The sequence below is a fragment of the Camelus bactrianus genome, chromosome 16 (genome assembly GCF_048773025.1).
Source record: "Camelus bactrianus isolate YW-2024 breed Bactrian camel chromosome 16, ASM4877302v1, whole genome shotgun sequence".
NCBI classification, from domain to species: Eukaryota; Metazoa; Chordata; class Mammalia; order Artiodactyla; family Camelidae; genus Camelus; species Camelus bactrianus.
Genome location: NC_133554.1, coordinates 58,196,705 through 58,211,981, shown reverse-complemented (window position 1 = coordinate 58,211,981; position 15,277 = coordinate 58,196,705). Strand labels below are relative to the sequence as shown.

The window sequence follows — 15,277 nt, the reverse complement described above, 5'->3', positions numbered from 1 at the left end:
TAACGTGCACGTGACCCGGGGCGGGGCGGGCCGGGGCCCGGCGCTCACGTGACCGCGGGGCGGGGCCCGGCCGGAGCCGCCGCCATGCGCCTCCCGGTGCCGGCTTGCTGGGCGCTGCTCCTCGCCCTGGGGATCTGCCGTGCGCACCGGGCGCGCCCCCGGAACGTGCTGCTGATCCTCGGTGAGTGCATCCTTGCCGACCCGCCGCCACCCTGGGTACTGCCCTCCACGGCCGCCGGTTGTCGCCCCCAGACGCGGCCACTCGCCCCTCCCCACCAGCGGTCAGTGTTGACCCTCCTGTTCCCTGCAGTCCCTGTTGCTGTTCATTCCTTGTCTCCTCTCTTTGTTGCCCCCAGACTCCTCGTGGTCCGCTCCTTGGAGAGGGGTAGGAGCGACCATGCGGGGTCTGGCGGTGTCGGCCCCAGCATTCCCACCCAATGCCTGCCCCTGTTCTGACCCTGCACCCTTACCTGTGACCAGAGCTGCGAGGCTAACCCTGCGGTCCCGGCCCCGCCTTGAGGGGCTGGGCGGCTTTCTAGAACCCAGCAGTGCCCAGATCGTAGAGGGGATTCCAGAACAGGGGCTGGCTGTCCAAGTCCCCAGAGACCAGCCCCGGGGCCCTGGGGCTCTCATCTCCACAGCAGTGATAATCCCCTAAATTTGCCCTTCCCTTATCAGACCCCGGAGCACTGTGGCTCACCTTTCCTTCTCCTGGCTGAAGGGAGCAGCCCCCTACCACCCACACGCCCTCTCCCGTGACCTCCCCAAACCCCAAGTTCCTCAAAAGCCCTGCTGTTCACAAGACTTCCTGCGTGAGTGACTACGGCCTGGCTATCACAAGGCAACCCGATTTTTTCCTCTTTTGAGGTCTGGCCTTTCGCCAGGGTCACTTTCTGATTAACTTGTGGTCTCAGGCAGGCCCTTCAGCTAATTGTAACTTAAACAGTATTCCACTGAGGGACTTCTTCAACTCCCCCTCTCCCAGAGGCACTGGGGGAGAACATCCTTGTGCAGTGTCTGCAGAGCCCAGGACTGCCCAGTCACACCTGCTAGCATGCCCACTGAGTGTCATGAAATTGGGCATCATGCAAGCCTGCCTGGGTCTCATGCCCGCCTGAGAGTCATGCCTCCCTGCTAGCATGCCCACCAAGTTTGCATACATGCCTGGTGGCCTTCCCACTCAGGTATCACGCTTGCTGAATATTATGCCCCCCTGGGCATCATATCTGCCTGGGCATCACTGGCTCAGGCCACGCAGCAGGACCCAGGTCTCCCTCACTCCCACAAGCTGCTCTTCTGAGCCCAGCCCACCGTGTGCTCTGTCTCCCGCCTTCTGTAGCGGACGACGGAGGCTTTGAGAGTGGCGCCTACAACAACAGTGCCATTGCCACCCCTCACCTGGATGCCTTGGCCCGCCGCAGCCTCCTCTTCCGCAATGCCTTCACCTCCGTCAGCAGCTGCTCTCCCAGCCGCGCCAGCCTCCTCACTGGCTTGCCTCAGGTGAGGGCAGCAGAGGGGCAGGAGGAGGGCATGGGGGAGGGAGTGCCCCCACGGCCTCTGTAGCCTGGAACCCCTCCCTGTTCTCCCTGGGGATGCGCCTGCCTTCCCTCCCCCACCCCCAGTCAAATGGTGGAAGTGCAGGCTGGGCTGGACGACCCACTCATGAGCCCTGCCCCACCACTCTGTGTGACTGTGAGCAAGTCACTTACCTCTGTGTGCCTCAGTCCCCTCACCTGTAAGATGGGGTCACAGTAACACCTCACTCATGGGATTAGGATGGGGTTGACCAAGTTAATACTTTATAAAGTACATAGCAAGGTGTCTGGCACGTACTCGCCTGGCAATAGTGTTAACTCCTGTTGTGATATCGTCCCAGGAGCTTGTGTGACCATAAAAGCTGCCATTTAAGGCACTTACTTTGTCTTTATTGTGTTAAGGTGGGTAGTTAAAGTTACCATTTTAACTATCTTTGAGGCTACAGTTGAGTGGCATTGATTACATCCACACTGTGCAGCCATCACCACCATCTGCCTCCAGAACTTTTTTCTCTTTCCAAACTGAAACTCTGTCCCCATGAAACACTAACTTCCTGTTCCCCTCGGCCCCGGGTCCCGTCCCTGGCAACCGCCATTCTACTTTCTGTCTCCATGAATTTGGCAACTCTGGGTGCCTCAACATAAGGGGAATCACCCAGGATTTGTCCTTCTGTGATTGGCTGATTTCACTGAGCATCGCGTCCTCCAGGCTCACCTGTGCAGCGGCACACGTCAGCACTTCACTCGTTTTCAAGGAGGAGTAACGTGTCATTGTAGGGAGAGAGCATGTTTTGTTTATGCAGCTGTCTGTCGGTGGACACTTGGGCCGCTGCCACCTTTGGCTGTTGGAATGCTGCTGCAGTGAACTTGGGCGTACACAGACACTTATTCGTGACGTGTTATCTCACGACGTTAACGTACGGGAGGCAGGTGTGCTCTGTGCATCCCCATCTGAGCGACAGGCAGCGCGCAGGAGACGCCCGTACAGGGGAGACTGCGGCCGGTACACGGGCGCTTCCTGAGAGGATAACGAGGCGTGCGAGCCGCGCTCACTCCGGGCTGCCGGCTGCAGCTGAAGGGCAGGGCTTTCCTTTCTTCCATCTTTCGGTCTGGGTTTGTAACACGCACAGCAATTTTTTCACACTGCGTGAAAGTTCGTTAATAAAGAGAGACCTGCTGCTGTGGTTTCCGCTCCACGACACGTGCTCATAGTAGGTGAGTGGGGAGGCACAGGTACCCAGAGAGAAGAGGCGCCCCTGACTTGCGTGATTTGCACCCTCCCAGTCTACTGTATTTCCTGCTGAGGGCCACAGGACGGGCCTGGGGGCCTGTCGGGCAGGGATTGAGGCGGGGAGAAAGCCTCTCTAATGGTTCTAAATGGGCGGCCCATGAGGGGTGGGGTTGGCGAGGCTGGGAGAGCGAGAGCCGGCGGCTGCCGGCCGGGCCGCCGGTGGTGCCCTGCCTCACGGCGTCTCTGCCGGCAGCATCAGAACGGAATGTATGGCCTGCACCAGGATGTCCACCACTTCAGCTCATTCGACCGGGTGCAGAGTCTGCCGCTGCTGCTGGGCCGAGCCGGCATTCGCACAGGTGAGGGGCTCCGGGCGGCCATGGGGGCGGAGAGCAGCTTCCCTCCCTGCCCTAGAGGAGTGAGGCCTGTCCTGAGCTCCCACTGACCCCTGCTCTGAGCACTAGGCCCCAGGGAGCCTGGGCCTCCTGGCTGGACCACGGGCACGTGAGAACAAAGGCCCAGCTGCCCTCGTGGAGGCCATGGCTCAGGGGGTGGGGGGTTAGGCCCAGGACTTGGGGGGGGTGGAAAAGAGAGCAGAAGGAAGTGGGAGACCGAAGGGCTCAGGACAGGCCTGTCTCCGCGGCTCCAGGCATCATCGGGAAGAAGCACGTGGGGCCAGAGACGGTGTACCCGTTCGACTTTGCGTACACGGAGGAGAATGGCTCTGTCCTCCAGGTGGGGCGGAATATCACTAGAATTAAACTGCTGGTCCAGAAATTCCTGCAGACTCAGGACGACAGGTGCGAGGAGGGCCCCGCCCCATTCCTGACCCCTCCCCGCCCTCCCACAGCCAGACCTCTGGGCACTTAGTACGTGATGCAGATCCTGGAGTCTGGCTGGGTCTCGTGGAGTCCCCAGACAGCTGGGGTGAGGTGGGGGAGGTTCCAGATACTCAAGTCGATCTGGCCAGAGGAGGTGGGGATGTGGGGAAAATGAGGCAGTGCCGATCATGGGGACGCTCTCAGTTATAGGAGAGAGACAAAACTGAGGGGTGTTCCTTCCCAAAGGATGGGGCTCCCCAGGGTAGAAGCCAGATAGTGGGTCAACCGTCTGACCTTGACCTCAATGCTCAAGCCCATCCCTCCATGTGCAGGCCTTTCTTCCTCTACGTCGCCTTCCACGACCCCCACCGCTGTGGGCACTCGCAGCCACAGTATGGGGCCTTCTGTGAGAAGTTTGGCAACGGGGAGAGCGGCATGGGGCGGATCCCAGACTGGACGCCCCAGATCTACGACCCGCAGGATGTGCAGGTGGGAGGGCCAGCCCCTCACCATGTTCCCAAGATGCCCACCCGTCCTGCATCCTTGGCCTTGTAAATCTGGGGACCAGCACCCCTCCCGTGGGCTTGCAGCCTGGCCCCAGGTGTGTAATGAGAGACCCTCCAACTCACGGCAGCCAGGCCCCCGTCTGTGGGGTGGTACCCAGAAGAGCATATTCCGGGCTGATCCATTCTAGAAGGAAGATGACTTCGGGCCCCGGGAGGGAGGCTGGCACCTGCCTCTCCTGCCCCAATTCAAAGGCTAGTCACTGTCCTCCCCAACCTATCTGTTGTAACATTGACTTTCCACCCACCTGCCCCGTCCCAGGTGCCTTACTTCGTCCCTGACACCCCGGCAGCCCGAGCTGACCTGGCCGCTCAGTACACCACCATCGGCCGCATGGACCAAGGTGGGGTCAAGGAGCGCAGGCGGTGGCATAGGGTGCAGCTCTGGCCCCCGTCTTGGGCTGCAAGCCGGAAGTCACGGTGTCGAGGGGCTGTGTTCCCTCTGGGGCCTCTGGGGGCAGGTCCTTCCTCCCTCTCCCAGCTTCTGGTGGCCCAGGTGCTCCCTGGCCTGTGGCTGCATCCCTCCAGTCTGTGCCTTGTCGCCACGTGACTCCTCTGTGTCTTCTCTTGTTCTGTCTCGGTTTTTCCTGTAGAGACACTTGTCATGGGATTTAGGGCACACCTAGGTACTTCAGGGTGACATCTTGAGACCTGCGACTTAACTGCATCTGCAAAGACCCTCTTTCCAAATAAGGTCACATTCACAGGTTCCAGGTGGACATGCCTTTCAGGGGGACCATCATTCAACCGCCTGTAGGTGCTTGGTGCCTTTATAGTTTTCCTGTTGGTGCCATTACTTCACGGGGACCTGCAAAGGGGGTGGGCAAGAGGGAATCCCGTGTTCTGGCCTCGCCCAAGACCATCCCTGTTAGCTCTATGGGGTAGACGTGAGACTCCAGGAAACACGGAAACCAGCGTGTGGCAGGTAGCAGGTGCGTGAGGGTTACACGGAAGTGCCAGGGGATGGCTGGGGTCCCTGGATAGGGCGCTCAGGTGGAGGCCGTGCAAGTCCTGCTCCAGGACAGGGCACTGGGTAGAGTGCTGGGCGGGAGGCCTGGGCGGGTGGGAAGGATGGCCCGGGTGATCGAGGGAGATGACGGCATGGGGTCCAGTGGCTGATGGTGCAGCGGGCGAGTGCCTGCATGTTCCCGTGCCACCACGCCTGCCTGTGCTGAGCGCTGCTCCCCCTCCGCACCCCGCAGGGATTGGACTCGTGCTCCAGGAGCTGCGTGGAGCGGGCGTCCTGAATGACACCCTGGTGATCTTCACATCCGACAACGGAGTCCCCTTCCCCAGCGGCAGGACCAACCTGTACTGGCCGGGCACGGCGGAGCCCTTGCTGGTGTCGTCCCCAGAGCACCCGCAGCGCTGGGGCCAGGCCAGTGAGGCCTACGTGAGCCTGCTAGGTACGACTGCGCCTCCCTACAGGTGCAGATGCGCGGCTCGGGTGAAGTGCACGGCCAAAGGCCGCACAGCTCACAAGCACCGAGCTTGGCTTCTGGTCTGGGTCTCACCGCCTTCATGCCCGTTGTTTCTCGGCTGGCCCACTGGTGGGCGTCAGCCACCCGGAGCCCTTGGTAGCATCCAGAGGTCCCCCCCAGGGTGTGGTTCAGTAGGTGTGGGGTGGGGCCTAAGAATTTGCATTTCTGACGAGTTTCTAAGTGACAGTGATGCTACAGGCCCCTCCACCCAACTCTGAGTGGTCAGGGCAGCAGGGTGCTTGGGCCCCTGTGGCTCAGGGCTCACATCTCCCTTTGGCCCCAAAGCACAAGTCGGGGAGCACTGTGGCCACAGCACAGCATGGGAACGGCCCCTGCACGGTCCTCAGAGTCTTAGAGGGGTACTGGGTGCCACCAAGGTGGGCCTCTCCCTATGCCGTCGAAGGCACCACGGCCCAGAGATGACGCAGCAGTGACAGGCTGGCCTGTGGCAGCTTCTCCCTGTTGGTGACATGGTGTGTGAGGCGGCCCACCAGCTTTCCAGAGTGGCTGGGATGCAGCCCTTCTGTGGGGGTGGGCCTTGCCCCTGGAGGGCCCACCCCCTGAGATGCTGCCTCCTTTCCAGACCTCACGCCCACCATCTTGGATTGGTTCTCCATCCCCTACCCCAGCTATGCCATCTTCGGCTTGAAGACCGTCCAGCTCACTGGCCGGTCCCTGCTGCCAGCGCTGGAGGCAGAGCCCCTCTGGACCACGGTCTTTGGCAGCCAGAGCCACCATGAGGTCACCATGTCCTACCCCATGCGCTCCGTGTACCACCAGAACTTCCACCTCGTGCACAACCTCCACTTCAAGATGCCCTTTCCCGTCGACCAGGACTTCTACGTGTCGCCAACGTTCCAGGACCTCCTGAATCGCAGCACGGCCGGCCGGCCCACGGGCTGGTACAAGGACCTGCACCGCTACTACTACCGGGAGCGCTGGGAGCTCTACGACAGGGGCCGGGACCCCCGCGAGACCCAGAACCTGGCCGCCGACCCGCGCTACGCCCAGGTTCTGGGACTGCTGCAGACCCAACTGGCCAAGTGGCAGTGGGAGACCCATGACCCCTGGGTGTGTGCCCCCGACGGCGTGCTGGAGGAGAAGCTCTCCCCGCAGTGCCGGCCGCTCCACAACGAGCTGTGAGGCCCAGCCCGCCCCCACGGCCGGGGACCCGCTGTCCTGGGTCTGAGCCATGTCCCGGCACAGGCATCTCAGGGCGCACCCGGCTGGTGCAGGGTCCCCACCCCATGACGAGGCGAGGGCGGTCTGGGGGCCTGCAGAAGAAGGGGCTTCAGAGCCTCTTGGTTCTTTGGAACCCACAGACGCTCCTGTGCCCTTCACCTAAGGGGATGCAGGCTTCTGTGTGCCACAGGGGTGGAGGGTGGGTGCAGACCGTACTCACTGTGGGGACAGCGTCTGTCTGTCAGCCCTGGTCTGACAAGCCCGGGGCTTGTCTTTGTCCTTTGCCTTGCCCACAGCCCGGCCCCGCCCCTCGGGCTGGGCTCCCCGAGGCCGCTGATTCTTGGCGGGCTCCCTGAGAGCTGAGTTCTAGCCTGGGGTCTGTAATGGCCGAGCTTGTCCTTTTTGAGAGTCCAGGGATGAAAACGCCCCATCCTCTGGCTGGGCCAGTTCTGCTTGGATGAACACAAGTCTGTGGCACAGACGTGGCTCACGGAATGCTCTAGACCTGCCCTGCCTCCATCCACCCGGGAGCAGAGGCTCTGCCAGGGAAAACCCAGAGAGAGGGCTTTCTCTCTTGAGTGGGTGGGCTCCCACCCCCATCAACTCCATCCTTGGAGGCATGGGGAGGAAGCCGCAGGCCAGAGCATTGTAAAAGCTTTCTATTTTAATAAAATATGCCAAAGTTCATTTTCTAAATTTATTTATGCCTCGGGGGGCATCAGTGGGGGCTCTGCTCTGTCCACACAACTGTCTTCTGCTCGTCTGCGATGGCCAGGCGGACACAGCCAAGCAGGGCATCCAGGTCGCTCCAGCTGTCGGGGGCCAGGCTGCTGTACAGACAGGGCGCTTTGTCCAGCTCACCCTCCTCCTGCCTGGCGGCCTCCAGGAGCTGGTCCTCCGTGGTGCCAAGCCGCTGCAGGGCCTTCCTGCAGGGGCCGGAGACGGGAGGGCAGCTTGGGGAGAGCAGCACGCTGGCCTCCCAGCACGGAGCCCCAGGAATTGGACACTGGCTTGGAATTCTCGGGATCCGGACAGACCAATGATGCAGAAGCTGCCCAGACGCCCCTGGACCCAGCAGCCTGCTTCAAGGGCACCCAGTGCTTCATGAAAACGATGTGACTCAGGCCCCAGAAGACATGCTCTGACTGGGGGCAGGGGTCTGGTTTACAGCCTCAGTTCTCACCTTATAACGAGGGCAGCGGGACATCTGGCTTTGTTCTAGCCCTGATCCAAGTGGGGGCTCTCAGCCTTCGTCCTCACCTAACACGGATGGACTGCCAGCTGCGCCCCAGGAAACGTGTGGCCTTGGCCAAGGTCAGGCAGGTTCTAGGGTCTCACCTCGCTCTGGGTTGCTCCCCGAGGGTGGGCCGTATGGCCTTTGTCCTGGGTGTTGTGGGGGAACTGCCCTGTGACACTTCAGGGGCTGGCATGGGTGAGTTCCTGGAAACTGTCATGGGCTCTGGACGTGCTCACCGTGGGCCTTACAGTGAGGTCTGGTGCCCGTTCTGACCCCCCCACAAGCCTCCAGGGGGGCGCCTACTTGAATTTCTTTGCCACCTTCTCGTTGATGGAGACGTGGATGATGATGGGGAAGACTTCCATCTTGTGCAGGACACAGATGCTGTCCAGCCGGACATCCAGGAGGGCGTGGGTGTTCTGGAGGGGAGAAGTGGGTCAAGATCATGCGCCCCAGAGGGAGAAGGGGGGCCCACACCTGGGAGTGGCGCCGAGAGAGGGGAGCGAAAGGTCAGGTAGGACGGAGGTTTGTAAGGAGAACAGGAAGAGAATTCGGGAATGCCCCTTTGTGCAAGGGTGCTTCCTGTACAGTTTTAAAAGTTCCCATCCATTTGATTTTTCACTTGGGAAGTCTAGACATTACAGGCCATTGGGACTGAGACCGCGTGGAGCTCACACCCTAGGAGCCGGACGGCTCTGTCAACCCCCTTGGGAGTCGGGGGTGGGGGGGATGGGGCTGTCCCGCCTCCGACTCAGCTGCCCTGGCTCTTTGAGTTCATATAAACTCGACTGCTTCCAGCGAGCTGCTTAGCGCACGCGCTGGGCCTTAGGAGGGCCGTCTCCATCTTACTCATTACAGGTGTTTACTGAACGCTCCCTGCTGCAGAGGAAGAGGCTCAGGGGAGCGAAGAGGCTCGCCCAAGATCACGTGGATTCCAGGTGGCAGAAGCAGGGTGTGTCTTCCTGGGATGGAACCAGACACGAGCTGAGTACTAACCTGGGGTGTCCGGGGGCCCTAGCGGTTGGCCTTTCCTGCCCTTTCCCACTGCCCTCCTCTGGAGCCCCCCCCTACCTCTTACCTTTTCCATGAGGGACTCGACTGCTCTGCGGGTCACACAGTAGTGGCCACCGGGTGCCTCCCTCTCCTGGATGATGTCCCCTCTCTGGCAGGAGGTGTCATACTCCTCCTGGCTCAGGTACTCTGCAGGTGACAGTTGATGGATGTCACACACCCAGCTGTTCCCGCAGGAGCCCGTGCCAAACACCCCTGCCCCCATGGACCCCCACCAGCTCTGGGAAGCCCGTCCTGTGTGCCCCTGCTCTTCCCGCTCCCAGGGGTCTGTGCCCGGCACGTTCACCCTAAATCATCAGACACAGCAGGTGCACAGTCAGTGCCAGGACATGGGTGGATGGTTGGAAGGAAGGAAGGAAGGAGGGACAGATGTAGATAACCCCTCTCCTATCACTTTCCAGGCTCCAAACTCACATATCCAACTTCCTGCATCCAGAAATCCCTCTGATTTCAAATCACTGGTTCTCATCCAGGGGCACTTTTGTCCCCAGCGTGCTCTCCTGCTGGCCTCCGCCTTCCAAAGTGCCCCCAGATCCTGGTGATCCCAGCCTGCAGATGGCTCTCAGGGCTGCCCTTTCCTCCTGACTGTGGTTTTGCTGCACCCCCTCTGGCTCCCGGCATTCTGGTGGTCCTCAGCTCATCTCCCAGCCCCTAGCCACGCCCTTCTCCAAGCCATCTTCACCACAGGCATTCAAGGACCAGGCCCGGTCATGTCTCCCTGCCTGTTACATAGCATGGCACGTCCGGGTGCCTGCCCCCGCCCCTGTCATGCCACCTGTGCCTCGGTGCCCTTGCACATTCTGCTCCCTTAGCCTGGACTGCCTTGTTCTGCTCACAAACTCCTGCCTGCCCATCAGATCACAGCCTCCATCCCTGCCCCCTCCCAGGACTCCCGCTTTTGGCCATCACGGAGCTTACGCCGTGTCTTTAGGTGTTTTTCTCCAGCAGGGCAGAACAGACCTCCGAGGGCCTCTTGAACTCCCTGTCTCTAGCCCCCTACACAGAGCCTGGCACACAGCCGGTGCTCGCCGGAGGAACCTCGTGGACCAAGCCCGCTGCCCTCTGTCCCCTCTGGACTCCAGGAGGGAAGGGCAGGCCCTGTTCACACTCAGGCTGTGACACAGCTCTCCCTGGAGCCACCACGGAGGGGCAGTGGGTGGGTAGATGAAAGCGACAAGGAGCTAACTCCCACTCTCCAACCTGCCAAACCACCTTTCCTGCTGAGCAGGGACACTCAGGCTCTGTCCCCTGGGACCCAGGATCCCCAGTGGCCGGTCCGTCTCCATGGCTCTACATGGAGTGGCTTTGGGCAGGAGGACAGAGCCCTTTGGTCGTACAGCTCCGGTTAACTACAAGCCTATCTGCCGCCAGTAGCCGCTCCGGGTGGAATGACAGCCCCCCAAAATCCACGTCCGCCTGAAAGCTCAGAAGGCAGCCTTTGTTGGAAACAGGGTTTTGCACACGGAGCTAGTTAGGATGGGGTCACACAGGAGCAGGGTGGCCCTAAGTCCAGTGACTGGTTCCTTGTAAGAAGATCGTGTGAAGATAGAGAGGCGAGGAGGCGGAGGCTGGAGCGATGCAACCCCAAGCCGCCAGAGCAGGAAGGGGCCGGAGGGCGCGCCCCTAGGGCCTTCAGGGGGAGGGCGGCCTGCGGGGGCATCCTGATTCCAGACTTCTGGCCTCCAGAACCGTGAGACAATAAATCTCTGCCTTTCCAGCCCCCTAGTTGGTGGTCCTTTGTCACGGCTTCCCTGCGACCTCCTCTGGCCATGCTGCCCTCCTGAAAGCAGGCATGGAGTGTTGCCGAGGCCCTGCTCCGCCAGCCACCAGCCAGGCGGGACTCCCAGCTGAGCGCCTACCTGCTAGGCATCTCTTAAACCCGTGGAGGAGGCACAGCTTCTTGATCAGGATCTTCCCGACTACCCCGGGCACGAAGAGCACAGGCCGGGCCTGGCTGGGCCGGCGGGGGTGCACCAGGGTGTAGGGCACCAGGGTGAAGCAGCTCTCGGCCCAGAAGCCCATGGTGGGGGGCTCTGCGGGGAGAAGAGCTGTGAGCCGCTGGGCCAGGCTGCTCCCTCGCGTCACCAGGTCCCCGGCCCCACCCCCGGAGGGACACGTCTGCTTTGCGCGCTGGTACAGCCCCAGCAACTGCAGGGCCACATGGAGTCTGGCACGATGCACTGTGCGCTCCACACCCACCCTGGCTGAGCGATTCCCTTGTGCTGGCTGACCAGATGCCCTGTGGTTCCCCAGAAGTAGCTCCGCAAGCTGCAGTTCAAGTTGTTCTCCTCATTTGGCCCACAAAGAGGATAGAAGCCCACTTTCTTCCTTCTAAACGATCTGGAAACCTCCTGTGTTGTCAGCCCTGGCCTCCAAGGACTCAACCCCAGTCCTTCCCTCCCTCCTGAGTCCCTCCTCTTCGCTCCTGGTCATCCAGGTTAGATTATGCACTCAGAAAACTTTTCAAGGAGAACATTCACCTTCCTCTAAATTCACTTCCGCTCATCTTCCTGCACAGTTTTACCTGCTCGGGGGTCCGGGCTGTGCTGGCCTCTGTCACGGCCTCATGCCCACACCCGTTCCTCAGCAGCTGTCTGAGGGGTCCACTGGTTTGTGCAACGCTGGGCACTTGGAGGGAGTTCACGCTGCACTATTCTAAAGGGACTGCTGACCACGTGATCATACCAGTGGCTTCAGACCGTTTTATCAGGGCGGGTTACAGAAGTACAGGAGTGCTGGTTAAAGGACATTGAAGTTGTGCACCTCAACTGCTCTCCAGAAAGACACACAGACATCAGTTATGATTCTTAAAACACTGACTCTGGCCTAGGTGAGTGGGGTCACCCTGACCCGGCTGACCAACCAGAGCAACTCCCAGAGACCCTCCACCAGCTCCACCCACCTCACCTTCTGCCCAGCTTGGGTCCAACTGGCCCCCATCAAAGGATGACCACAGAGGGCTGGCCTTGGTTCGGTCCACACTGACGATGCGGACCAACTTTCGGGCTCCCCCAGAAGGCTGCTGGATGGGGGAGAAGGGACGTCCACACAGGACTGGGGGCCTGGTACCCCACCCCCGGCAAATCCAGGGTGGTCCCTGGACCTCCAGGCTGTGCCTGTCTTCCAGCCCACCCCAGGTGGGACCCTCTGAGTGGAAGGCAGGGTCGACTGGGCCCCTGCCTCCAGATGATGTGAGCCTGGGGAGGAGGAAGGCCACGGGAGAGAGGCAAGGCCCACCCGAGTGGGACCCGGCATCCAGGATCTGGGCTGGCCGGGTGAGCTCGCCGCCTCACCTTGCGGGCAACGGTGCTCTGATGAGCCATGTCCTGGATGAGGCCGATGAGCAGCTGCTGGGCCCTGCACAGAGGAGGACGCCCCGGCCCAGCTTCAGGGAGGGCTGGGCGGGAGAGGACGCCCCGGCCCAGTGCCCCAGGACACCCCCCTGCACAGGCCGCAGTTCTCCACCCCGGAGGCCACTACAGCCCTCTGGGCTTGTAAAAACCTGCAGAGCATCCACCCAACCCTGGAGATGCCAGCTGAGTTGTCCTGAGGTGGGACCCGGCTGACGCAGTGTGAGCAGGCCGGAGGCCAGTGCTCCAGACCCTCACTTCTCCCGGTGTGGCCTGTGGACTTCAGCCTGGCATCACCCAGAGACCGTGCTGGAAATGCAGTCTCAGGCCTCTCCCTGCCCCCGCTGAGTCTGACCTCCAGGTGACAGAATCTGTACTGAGCCGGACAAGACACTGCGCTCTGTGCCCCATGGCTGATCCAGAATGTGGTTCTGCGCGGGGGAGACGCTGCTCCCAGGGAGGGCACCGGCTGGCCTGGCTGGCCCAGGACTTGGGGTTGCCCGGGATATGGGGTTTTCTGTGCTAAAACCAAGACAGCCCTGGACACACCAGCTCGATGGGTCACCTACCCCCAGGGTGCACAGGAGACATCCCTGGTTGTCACACCTGGGGCGAGGGGCACTACTGGCACCCAGCGGGTGGGGGCCAGGATGCCACTCAACATCCTGCAGTGACCTGGACGGCCCCCCAGGACGAAGAGTGAGCCAGCTCCAAATGTCAGTACTGCTGAGGGAGAGAAACTGGTCCTGAATGCTCTAGAGTGCTCTGGGACTGAGGTCCATCCCTTCTCACAAAGCCCCGTCTAAGCAGTGAACGTGGCATTCCACTTCTTTGAGGCACCCCACCCTCTACCCCTGGGCAGTGGAGGGAGCCTCAGGAAGGCTGTCCCTCCCGGGCAGGAGGGGACCCCCATGCTAAGTGAGACCACGCAGTGCCACCCCCCTGGGGGAAGGGGTGGGGCCCACGATGGCCACTCACCTCGTGTAGTTGGGGACAGCGCCGTGTTCGGTGCCCTTGGTGCATTGGGGGCTGACGCGGTGGGCATGCCAGCAGCTGCCCCCCTGGAACAGCGTGTCTGTGATGTGCAGGACGTCGTTGCAGTGCACCTGCAGCTCCCCCTCTGCCCGCCCCTCCATGGCCAGGTTGACCCGGATGTAGAAGGAGTCCCCTGACGTGGCCACTTTGGCTTCCATGTCCTGGACCAGCTTCTTATAACCTAATCAAAGAGGACATGAGGACAGGTAACCCTGGGGCCGGATCCCCCGAGAGGACGGTTCTGCCCCGAGAGCTTCTGCAGACTTGGGGCCCAGCCTGGCTCTGGAATGCGCCGGGAGCCTTGGCATTGGTGGCCTCTGGGGGAAGGGGAGGGGGCTGAGGACTGTGTACCTTCCACGTTGACCTTCACAGACAGGCAGCAGAAGCCGTTCACCCTCTGGAGAAGTCTGACGGCTCGCTCCAGGGTCATGCCCTCCAGGACGGCCTTGGACAAGGGCTCCGTTTCCACCTGAGGGCAAATCTCGAGGGTCACTGCTTTGATCAGGGTTCTGCAGCCACAGTCTGAGTGTAGGCGTGTGCCCCGCAGGAGACCCACGCCTTCCCGGACACCCACACGCGCCCTCAGAGCCTTCGTCCATCACCCGCCCGGCGTCGGGACGTCTTGGTACAGCGTCTCCAGGCTACACACCTTCCGCCCGAGATCGTGTACTGAGATGGCCCCTGTGCCCCGAGTTTCTGCCCTATGACATGCTCTGTTCCAGGGCAGTGTTCAGCCTGGGACTACTGACATCTGGGGCCACCCTGGGCCCTGCAGGATGTTTTGTGGCATCCCTGGCCTCCAGGCACCAGCTGCCAGGGCACCCTTCAGGCCACCACGTCCCCAGCTGTGAAACCCACGGGGCTCTCGTCCACTCACTCGTTCCTGGTGGTGTTTCAGTTTAGGAGAGTTCATGTTTTTATGAGAAAAAAATGTGTTTCTAACACCGTTAGAACTGAACTGGCCCCACTGGGATATCAGGACTGTCTCATATAGGGGCTCCACTGCTGTAACCACAACGTGAGCTGATAATTGCGAACCTCGAGGACTCTCAGAAACGTGACGAGGGGCCTGTGTCGTGGGGCGGAGAGGGGTCAGACTACCTACCGGGTGACACATCAGGAGCTCCACATGTGACCATTCAAGAGCTCGGCTTGGCATGTGGACAGCTAGGGGGAAGCTGTGGGGTTCGCAGGACTCCTGACCGGGGGCACAGCCCCTCCCTGTCCACTCAGCACTTGCCTTCACGCCCTACGACCCACCCCCCGGTGGGGCCTCAGGAATGGGTGACGCCTGTTTGCTCATTTCTTTCTATTCTTAAAAGCTTGAAGTTTAATGATTCTGCTTTTAGGCGCCATCAAAGTCACCTCCCTGTCCATGTGTCTGCTTAATACTATAATTAGTTAAGTTGTACACTTAGGTTTTCTGCAATTTAATGAATATTTTACAATAAAAAAGTTTTAAAATGCCCCCAATAGTTAAAATAGTGAGTTTTGTTATGTGTCTTTTCACACACACACACACACACACACGCACACACACAATGACAGTGAACAGTTTACAGTTTAAAAAAAAGCCCCCATCAGAATCGTACATGGCCTTTGTCGAAAGATCCCTGGGTCAAGACTGCCGCAGCCCATAGTCCTCTCACTGCGCGGGCCCAGCCTCGCTCGGCTCGCAAGTCCACCCTCCGGGCCCGAGGATGTCGGCCTGCAGGAGGGTGCAGGGGCCTGGCGAGAGTCCCTGGGGCGAGTCCCTGGGGCTCTCCTCTAA

At 60.9% G+C, this 15,277-nt stretch overlaps 2 protein-coding genes across 22 annotated transcripts in view; one reads left to right on the top strand and one right to left on the bottom strand.

Moving 5' to 3' along the window:
- The first annotated feature begins 24 nt into the window (after positions 1–24).
- SGSH (N-sulfoglucosamine sulfohydrolase) lies at positions 25–7,500 on the top strand. 2 transcript variants are annotated; one of them, XM_074343884.1, is made up of 8 exons: positions 25–181; positions 1,340–1,500; positions 3,020–3,125; positions 3,416–3,566; positions 3,920–4,076; positions 4,413–4,494; positions 5,353–5,556; positions 6,215–7,500. In XM_074343884.1, the coding sequence occupies exons 1-8, from the start codon at positions 85–87 to the stop codon at positions 6,772–6,774; spliced, it is 1,518 nt and encodes a 505-aa protein (XP_074199985.1). In that variant the 5' UTR covers positions 25–84; the 3' UTR covers positions 6,775–7,500. The 2 variants fall into 2 exon arrangements, with proteins under 2 accessions (XP_074199985.1, XP_010948984.3); XM_010950682.3 differs by lacking the exons at positions 25–181; positions 1,340–1,500 and adding an exon at positions 2,245–2,750.
- CARD14 (caspase recruitment domain family member 14) overlaps positions 7,497–15,277 on the bottom strand; it is a 32,020-nt gene continuing 24,239 nt past the window's right edge. For 16 of the 20 annotated variants that reach the window (XM_074343855.1, XM_074343867.1, XM_074343866.1 and 13 more), the window contains 8 exons: positions 13,858–13,975; positions 13,450–13,687; positions 12,415–12,478; positions 12,029–12,143; positions 10,981–11,154; positions 9,129–9,250; positions 8,354–8,469; positions 7,497–7,739 (listed from right to left, as the gene is read on the bottom strand). In XM_074343855.1, the coding sequence (XP_074199956.1) occupies positions 7,532–7,739; positions 8,354–8,469; positions 9,129–9,250; positions 10,981–11,154; positions 12,029–12,143; positions 12,415–12,478; positions 13,450–13,687; positions 13,858–13,975 (1,155 nt within the window). In that variant the 3' untranslated portion in view covers positions 7,497–7,531. Of the gene's footprint in view, positions 7,740–8,353; positions 8,470–8,899; positions 9,013–9,128; positions 9,251–10,980; positions 11,155–11,645; positions 11,890–12,028; positions 12,144–12,414; positions 12,479–13,449; positions 13,688–13,857; positions 13,976–15,277 lie in introns of those variants that run through there. The other 4 variants (XR_012499679.1, XM_074343870.1, XM_074343872.1 and 1 more) reach the window with 4 other exon arrangements.

What these genes read in the sequence shown, in the direction of transcription:
- SGSH (XM_074343884.1), top strand. Translation starts at nt 85, where the DNA reads ATGCGCCTCCCGGTGCCGGCTTGCTGGGCGCTGCTCCTCGCCCTGGGG. An exon ending in GAACGTGCTGCTGATCCTCG is followed by an intron (nt 182 to 1,339) that starts GTGAGTGCATCC and finishes CGCCTTCTGTAG; the next exon opens with CGGACGACGGAGGCTTTGAG. An exon ending in CCGAGCCGGCATTCGCACAG is followed by an intron (nt 3,126 to 3,415) that starts GTGAGGGGCTCC and finishes CCGCGGCTCCAG; the next exon opens with GCATCATCGGGAAGAAGCAC.